This window comes from Rhamphochromis longiceps, linkage group LG13 (assembly GCF_057381845.1).
Source record: "Rhamphochromis longiceps isolate RC_006_pf linkage group LG13, R_longiceps_female_GT1.1, whole genome shotgun sequence".
In the NCBI taxonomy this organism is placed as follows: Eukaryota; Metazoa; Chordata; class Actinopteri; order Cichliformes; family Cichlidae; genus Rhamphochromis; species Rhamphochromis longiceps.
This window is the reverse complement of record NC_140569.1, coordinates 28,535,944-28,545,104: the sequence shown is the minus strand read 5'-3', so window position 1 is coordinate 28,545,104 and position 9,161 is coordinate 28,535,944. Positions and strand designations below refer to the sequence as shown.

The window sequence follows — 9,161 nt, the reverse complement described above, 5'->3', positions numbered from 1 at the left end:
GAGAAGAACAGACGGCTTTTTTTTTTTTCTCTAAAAGCAAAGCCAGGGACTCTTCCCATAACACAAATCAATTTACACCAGCCCGAGACATTGATTATAGCTGGTTCATTCCTCACATGGTAGCAGCAGACATCAAACAGACACTGTCAAACTTGTAAAACCACATGTCGTGCATCTGTGTGTATGTGTGTGTGTAGTGACTGTTTGTGTCTTCCCACTGTATATGTATGCTGTTCAGAGGACCAGATCTCTCTCCACTTCCCCAGTTACTCAAACAAGGGGATGGCTGCTAGGCAACGAAGCCACATCACATCACATCAGCCAAGCTGGGAGAGGGCAAGAGACATAGAGGGTTAGCGGGAGCGAGAGAGAGCAAGAGAGAGCAATAGAAAGAGGGAGGGAAAGGAGGAGGGAGTTTGGAGGCAGAAAACTGTGCTGGCAGTATTACATAAGCCAGCAGCCCAGTCCCACTGCTCACATTTATGTGGTTAGGCACTCGGAAGTGATGCCCATTAGTCACAAGTGACAAGGCAGGTGAAGATACAAAATCCAGCAGTGATTTTTAAAAGCCATTGTTGTTTATAATGGACGGCATTATGAACAGATGAGTCAAGCACCCCCCCACCCCCACCCCCCAAAACACACACACACACCCATGCATATGTGCATGGATGAGGGCCTACTGTACCGTACAAACAGAAGATTGCTAACATCCCAGAGGAATCATTCAGAGGGAGCAGATACACATGTATTAAAATACATCATGTACACACATATAATGATGCCATATGGAATGACGTGTTCATGCTGGTTCTTTTGAAGATGAGCAGGAGGGAGTGTTTGTGCCTGCATGCGTGCATAAAAAGCTACACCAGTCAAGGCCATCATCAAAAATACATCAAAGATCCAAATAATAATGAAGTGGAGCTGCTGCTGTGATAAACAGCATGTACAATATCCACCTATCTGCACTGCCACATGTATCAGAACACAACAACATGCTTTTTATGTCAAGATGTAACTGGCACATCTCTGAATTTATGAACCCGGTGATTGCGATCATTAAAAATATCCCTCCATAGACTCCATAGGCGATTTACAACAGAACGCTACTTATGCTAAAATATTAACTTTCTATACAGCCGTTTTTTATATGCAAAGACCTAAAGCCCTCTCTTTCTTTATCCGCACAAACTGCATTAATACAATTGGTGGTGTTAGAAGCGAGCAATGTTCACATTGCTCGCTTCTAACACTATGGAGCTATTAAACTGATAATCCGGTTGTTCAGTGATGATGCGACGAATCCTACTTCCGGGCCTAAAGTAGTCTGCGTTTAATATGGCTTTTGTGTTGTTAACATGTTTAATGTTATGTATTTTCTTCTATTTGATCTCAAAAAGCTCCTAAAACAGTCAGTGATCCCTGTTGACCTCCCTCGGCTTTTATTACCACTAATCATTTATTTAAGCTCAGTTTTTAAACCTTAGGATGTAACTACAGCCCAGCCCATGCAGCAGTATATGAATGACTAACCTCGTATTGTGGATGGATTATCTCAGTTGTTCTCCTGGCTGAAGTTTGGTCCTTTTACAGCATCCTGCCATGCGATTACATTTGTTCCTGACCACCGAGAACACTCACGTTAACTTTTATCGAGTGGGAAAAAAAGTTAGCTTGTTTATATTATGCTAACCTAGCTAAGTCGCTAGTGGTCACATAGCACATCATTATATACCAGCTAGCCCAACTTCAGTAACCCTACAAACGTCACTGCTGTTTAGTTTTCTGTCTTCATTTATGCTGGAAGTGATAGCAGAGCTGTACGTTTTAATTTGTTTCCAAAACCCCGCAGTCAGGACATGCTATATTGTATTTAGATAGAAGCTAGCGAGCTAACTCCCTGCTAACTTCGAACTCCGTTAAATGTCATAAATTCCGTTTTCATGGATGCCTGGATGTTAAACTCAATTGTTACACCTGGTAGAGCAGAACGCTGATCATTTTATTAAAGATGAAAGACTTTAGACAGTTTTTCAACTCTCAGTAATGCCACAGTGATCGTTTGATATATGGACCTGCAGCGGAGTTTAGGCCCAGACACGGCTAGTGACGTCAGACTGAACAATTGGATTATCAAAGAAACAAAGAAAGTTGCTGAGATTAATTACTTTTTCAAGTTGAGGTAAAAGTGATTTGTTAAACGGTTTGTTCTTTAAAATATACTTGATGAAGGAATGGCTAAAATTTTGGAAAACAAACTTAGAGTTAGATGAGTAAATAAATACCACTCAAACCTCTGTCCCTTAAACCTGAAGTCACGCTTAAGAAAAATATGAAACACGAGGAGACAGCTCACCTAGTTCAGTCCAAAACAGCAAAATAAATAAAAATAAATATTTTTCAGAAAATGAAAACTTATATCTTCAATTTAGTGACCTGCAGCACACTGCAGCACACAGGGATGGAAGCACCCTTCCTGAGACTGGTTATGCTGGAGGTCTTTCTTTTTTTTTTTTTTTTTTTGGTTAACTGGGAATTCTCCAGACCAAGTGCACTTACTTGGTCAACTTGGTTTTTTCTTTTGGTTGAAAAAAGTCTTACTTTTCCCACAATTGATAATTAACATAGTCCTGCAAAGCCCCAGTTGGCAAGTGGCTGCTGGAGGCTGCTGCACCAAAAACCTGATTGTCATCATTATCTTGTCCGGGTTGTTTGTAATTTGCATGAAAGACACAACTTTTACTTCGACTTCGGGCAGTCTCGATCTTCTGTTTGTGTTGAACTTTTCAGTTTCACTTCCACTCGGCAAGTGTTTGCAGACAAGTTTTCAAACTACAAACCTGACTGTGGCAACCTGGTAGCAACCAAATCAGTCAAATCAAGGTCTTCCATGCTGCATAATTTACCTCTTTGAAACAAATTAGATGCTTGCAACCACCAGCCACTTACAGCAACCACTTGCCAACTAGTTGGGGAAATAGATACTATTTTATTTTATTTTGTCTTCAAATATTGTAAATACATGAGTGATACCAGTCTGTTCTCCCCAACAGCAAGAAAACAGACCCAATACCCAAAACTAACTTTTGATTTAAAGCTCATGTTTCCATTGTCTTTTCGTCAGCTCATCATTAGATTTTAGCCAAAATCTTCACCCCAACCCAAACCTCCATGCTACTGCAAGGCCGTCATCTCAGAGCTCTCTGGGGATGACAGTGAAGGGACGGACGGGACTGGAGGCCTCCAACTCCAGGGCTGTCAAGAAGCAGTCGGGGGCCTGGTTGCAATCCCGAGACTGAAGAGCTTCACCCAGTCCACTCCACGCTTCGTGGGAGGTGCTGTGGATCTGAACCGCATCACGCAGAACCTTCTCGCCTAGGTGGACACGCCCAGTTTTCACCAGCAGACGGCCCTAAATGAACAGAATGATGGAGAGGTGCAGGAAAAAATTGTTTTACATTTACGTGCATTAATGTCACACTTCATAAGTTGTTTTCAAAACCTTAAAACTCTCTATGCACAGAAAGAAGTGTCCTGCTTAGAAAACAAAAACTGGATTTTTCTAAAACCTTTGGGGAAAAAAGTAACTAACGAGCAATGTTCCCTCTAATTTTTCACGTGTCTGAGCGAACACACAAACTCCCTGAGCGATCCCTTTGACCAATGTGAGCGACATCAGACGTGTGCACTTACATTTATGTTAGACTACTTTTAATTAACTGCTTTAGCCCACTTACAATAAAAATTAATAAATAAATCTTGTTCATGAACTGTGTAGTATGTTAACACTATTGGAAGTAAAAACACAACTTACTTTTTTTTATAATTTTTTTTTTATAAAGCTCTGACTTGTATTATGAGTATGAGTCTGTGGTCTGGGAGAGAGTCCTGTAACTCTCTGTCTGCAAAATACAGTATATGATGACCAATGTTGGGCAATTAATTATATAGTTACTTCTTCAAAAAAGTAACTCAGTTTGGCAAACAACAAAGTTTTTGCAGCTATTTTTCTAAATGCAGCCAAGGCGGTTTTTTTAAATAAACATTTCAAACTATTTACAGAACAATCAGCTGTTCTGCATCAAATCTGATGCCACACAAATTATTTGTGCCACTCCAAAACATAATTTCTGTCCACTATGAGATAAAGGAGAACAACAGCCTGATACCTGCAGGCCTGACAGCAGGAGATGTATCACTGCTGTAACACCTGTAACATTCAGCAGTCGCCTCGTTGTTCTGACACACACAACAAAACTATTGACTACACTACACACTAACTACACAAGATTTGTGCTAAACGTCTCAAATCTCTCACATCTCAAAACACCGCCGTCACTCCTAAAACTTCCCCCCGTTTCTTAACAACAAGATGCCACGTTGCCATACCATTTTTTGATTGGTCGACATGGTACTTTTTTGGACCAATAGGAAAGGCGGGGACGGGGGGGGGGGGTGTTTTTGCTCACAGGCCTTTTTGCTTATAAAACGCAGTTTTTACCGTTTCTTCCCGCAGTAAATATAAACAACGATAGTATTCAGGAAGAAAACCAAACATTGCATATTTTTATCACAACTCTGGTTTTACGTGGCCTATCAACACAATTTAAAAACTGGTATAAAGTCCACACTTTTTCCGTCAGTTGTTCCGTCTGTCCTGCTCACATCTCCAATGGTTGTACACGTTGTCATTAACGTGGCTTCACTCCACATCAGCCACGCCGCTTTGCTAACTAAAACACCGGTGTCGGCACATAAGGACGCTGTCATAGCCTGTCAATGACGTTGATTGGCTGCGTATATACGCATCGGCTGAACTATGGGATAAGGTGGCATTGTTCTAATCCCATATGGGAGCAGCCAGTCACTTACTGACTAACACTGCAAAACATGATTGTTGAAGTATTAATTTTAATTTCATTTCAGGTTAGTTTTTTTTTGTGCACAACGCAGATTTTCTGTGCGCAGAGACCGTGCCAACAGTGCGCAATTGCGCACGTGAGCAGCTTAGAGGGAACATTGCTAACGAGTAAACTTATTTACATTTTTATTTTAAGATAGCTGGGTTTGACACATTAAAACTGAATAATAATCACTTTCAAAAAGTTGGAGGATAAAAGATGACCTTTGGCATACTCTTCACAGAATGGAGATTTTACATTTAATTTTAGTACCTAGTTGCTCATATTATGTTTTTACTCAAAATGTCTACCATCAAAACGCTTTATGGCATGATAAGATCAAGCTAGCAGATGGTGGCTTTTTGCTAAAAACCCAAATCTTGGATTAGAATGCCTGCTGTCCTGCAGACGAGTCAGGATGACAAAAAACAAAAACGGAAACAAGAGTTGTATTCAGCTGGGATTGTACAGCTGAAGGGAGAAAATCCACAAATGATGAGATTAGGAGCGACCTTCTGCAGAAAGATGATGCAGTATGTTAGTGTGCACACAGTAACACGTGCACAAGCGCACACATACGCTGATGAAAACTGATAGCGGGCTTAGGGTTAGCGAGAGAGACGGCCTGAAGGGATCCTTTAAGTAGATGCGAGTTACTTGCTCTTCCTGCAGATGATTTGCCAACACAGACTGTCACTTTTTGAATGACTTAACTGTGTTTTACTGGGTTTGGGTTTGTCATAACATAATTATCAATTAAAATATTTTCAGACGGAAATAATAAAAACTGTATTGTTTAGCATCTGTGTACCTTTTTTTTTTTAGCACAAATGCATGCCCAACACCGATAATCGAAGTCCGTGAGAAATCTCAGAATTATTGCGGACTCATTTGAACCTCTTTATTATTATAACAACAGTCACATGTTCCCAGAATGCTGTGTAACTCTATCCAGCCATACTCTACCGCTTATCTCCATTTGGACGCAGACATTTTATTCACCCCAGCTACCTCTTCCAATTAATCCAGGGGAATACTGAGTCGTTCCCAAGCCAGTTGAGAGGTATATTTTCTCCAGCAAGTCATGGGTCTGCCTTGGGGCTTCCTCCTGGTAGGACATGCTCAGAACACCTCGCCTAGGAGGCATCCAGTAGACATCCTACTCATCCAAGTCGGCTGGCTCCTTTTGATGTGGAGGTGCAGCGGCTCTTAAAGGACCGAGCTCCTCACCCTATCTCTAAGAGATAGCCCAGCCACCCTTTGAAGGACACTCATCTCCACCACTACAATAACTATTAGACAAAAAATTTAAGTTTTTCCCCTTAAGCAGCATTAAAAAAAAAGGATCCTCACTGATGTGAAAGTTACCTGAAAAGGTTTAATTCATGAGTTATTAAGTATTACCGCTATAATGACATTGCTCTACCAAGTATGATTTTGCTAATCATCTCCCACGCTAAATGGTGCCTTATAAAAACTGCAAATTGTCTGAATGCATATGTGATAGATTTTGTAGGTAAAAGGTTACAGGGAAAGATAAAGGTTTACAATGCAGCTAGCATGTCACACTAGGAGTATTTGCTTACCACCACTGTTAGCCAGTGGCATCCCACGAGAGCTCATAACAGACCATTAAAATTTGCCATTGTAAAAGGAATCTTTCTCCTTTCATGTTAAAGAGTGGTCTGCATCAATCCTTGAAATAACTACTATCTTGTTGCCTATTGTCTCTGGAAGCAAAATTTAACTCCGTTTCACAATGGTCTCACCCACAGGCCGTATCCAGGTCCCAATAAAAGGAGACCGGCAGCCTTTTCTGGTTGTTTGCACATGCACAACGTGGATAAACGTCTGGTTTTTGGCAGGAAACTGATGCGAGACGAGCATGCTAGACAAGCTGCTGTTAGCTCTGCTTTCACTGTCGAGATCAGTTACCGTCTGGCCATTGTGTGGAAACCTCTGTGATTTATGAATCTAACAGATAAGTTTGTTCTTACTATCTACCTAGGCCAAAAGACTCCACCAACACTTTAACATTAACATAAATCACTTGCTTGACTGAATGTACAAGATCAAACCAGCTGTTTTGTTAATATACCACTTTCATTTTTCAGTAATCGTTTTAATCCACCTGTACACACTGATGGTTAACCATGTCACACAGTTTTCAAGTCTTTCAATTCAGCTGTAGTTTTTATTTTGTAAATATATTTAACATACTTTTTAAAAATCGAGGTCAAGCCACATACCACTGATGTTAGTCATGTTTACGTCTCACTACACACAAGAAGCTGTGCACTCCAAGTGAAACCACTGGTAAATGCATCCTCCACTGGTCTCTTGTAAGTTTTACTCATTACTAATATTATCAAAGCCTCAACAAAAGACTTTTTACCAAAAACACAGAGACCAGCTTATATCAGATTCACTGTTTCATGTATTCAGAACAATGTTATGGCCATTACTGGCAATCGCTGTCATTAGTCATCTTAAATGTCCCTTTTTTGCTTATTTACAGCTCCACGATTTTTGGACTCTACTACAGTAGCTTTGCATGATTCACTGTTGTGAATAATCCCTATTATTTAATACTGGGCGGTCATGTCGTTATGTAAAAATAAGGAAATATAACAATAATAAGGAAAAACTCTTTAAGCTTCACAAGTTCCAAACTTTGGCAAATTTTTAAGTTTACACAGATGGTACTAAATTGTCCAGAACATTCAAAGACATTGGTATGGTCCTGTACAGAACGTTATTTTCCCAAAAAGCTCATTTGCAGTGGGGGGTGACTATTACCTGAGGCTAGACCAGGAACTGTGGTAGGTATGCATGCACCCACTGGTTTTGCACTTCATGAACATACTCTATATACTATGTATACAGTATGTTCATAAACAATCCACGGTTTTCCTTTACAAAAAGCTGAGGAGAGGAAAGAATGAGCTATAGCTGGCACTTTTGGTAATCTGTAAGATCATTACCACTGATGTGCATATATTTAAAAAATGTATGTGCAAAAGAGAAGAACATTGTGGATGATAACTGTTGTCACCATGTTAAAGATCATACCACTGCTTAGGTTTTGTCGTTTTGTAGCACAGCTCCATGGGGAGTCTGACACAACACAACCTCATGCAACTGACCAACTGCACAGAGTCAAATCTGCCTCACATATAAGCATCGTCTAAAGGCGCGCACACAAGCTCCAGTGTCACATGCATACTCAAGGTGACAACAGGGAACGAGTCTTGCACAATCATCCCTTGACTTACTCTATCTGTTACACACACACACAGGCACACACACAAACACACACACAAACACACATACTCTGAGATGGCCTGAGGTCAGACAGACGAGTCTTGTTATGCAGTCTCTGCTCACAAGCTTGAGATTAATTGGGCTGAAATTCACAAAGCTGTCTAGGGGCTCTGATGCAACTTTCAATAAGAGTGCACACTCTGCCTTCCTTCTTTCCTCTGCTCTCCTTTTTCTCACTTCTGCTGGGTGGAATACATGGAAAAACAACAAAACTGTTGGTACGGAGAAATGCAGGATGTGCACACAGGTCTCCAAGCTTGTAAAAGTGTGTACAAACGTGTGCATCAGTGCACACATGTGCAGGGATGTATGATACAGTCCTTGCTGCTGGTTTGGTCACTAGCTTCCACATCTCACTATCTGTGCCCTTGTCTCCAAACTCACATTGGCTACATTGTTCCAACATGTTTTTGGTATTAACAGTTGACTACTGGACTAACACACACACCAACAGTCTTAGCCTTCCACTGTAACCTATATCTTTTAGGCTGTTAACTATGGAAAAGTTGATGTTTATAGGTCAGTCAGCTTAACCGTACTGTACTTAATATACAGTACTGTGTTTTACAGGAAGCCATTTCCGTATTTAACTGACAGACATTGGGTTCCAGTAAATTTCAGTGTTTCTTGTAAAACACTGAAAAACAGTTTTTTCTTCTTTAAGTAAGATAAAAGGGCAGCTTGTGGAATGTGGTAAGCTCAGAATAACAGATGGGAAATGTCTAACTTAGGGGTATGAGGCGATTTAGAGGAAGTATGTTTCTAAGCTGCTTGTTGACAGTTTATCTGTGAAACCAAGGACACTCCTGTGTGGCGACTCTGGCTGCAGCAGGGAACAGTAGTTAGGGTGAATAGTCAATATGATTAATAAATATAGTGACAACATTAAGATCCAGACACAACATAATGCTGGATTTGCTTGTAAAAACCAGA

General features: G+C 40.5%; 1 protein-coding gene across 2 annotated transcripts in view; it reads right to left on the bottom strand.

Annotated features, from left to right (window-relative positions):
• Positions 1-611: 611 nt before the first annotated feature.
• ttc7a (tetratricopeptide repeat domain 7A) overlaps positions 612-9,161 on the bottom strand; it is a 68,251-nt gene continuing 59,701 nt past the window's right edge. For both annotated transcript variants that reach the window (XM_085428920.1, XM_085428919.1), the window contains one exon: positions 612-3,415. In XM_085428920.1, coding sequence (XP_085285046.1) covers positions 3,197-3,415 — 219 coding nt within the window. In that variant the 3' untranslated portion in view covers positions 612-3,196. The remainder of the gene's footprint in view (positions 3,416-9,161) is intronic.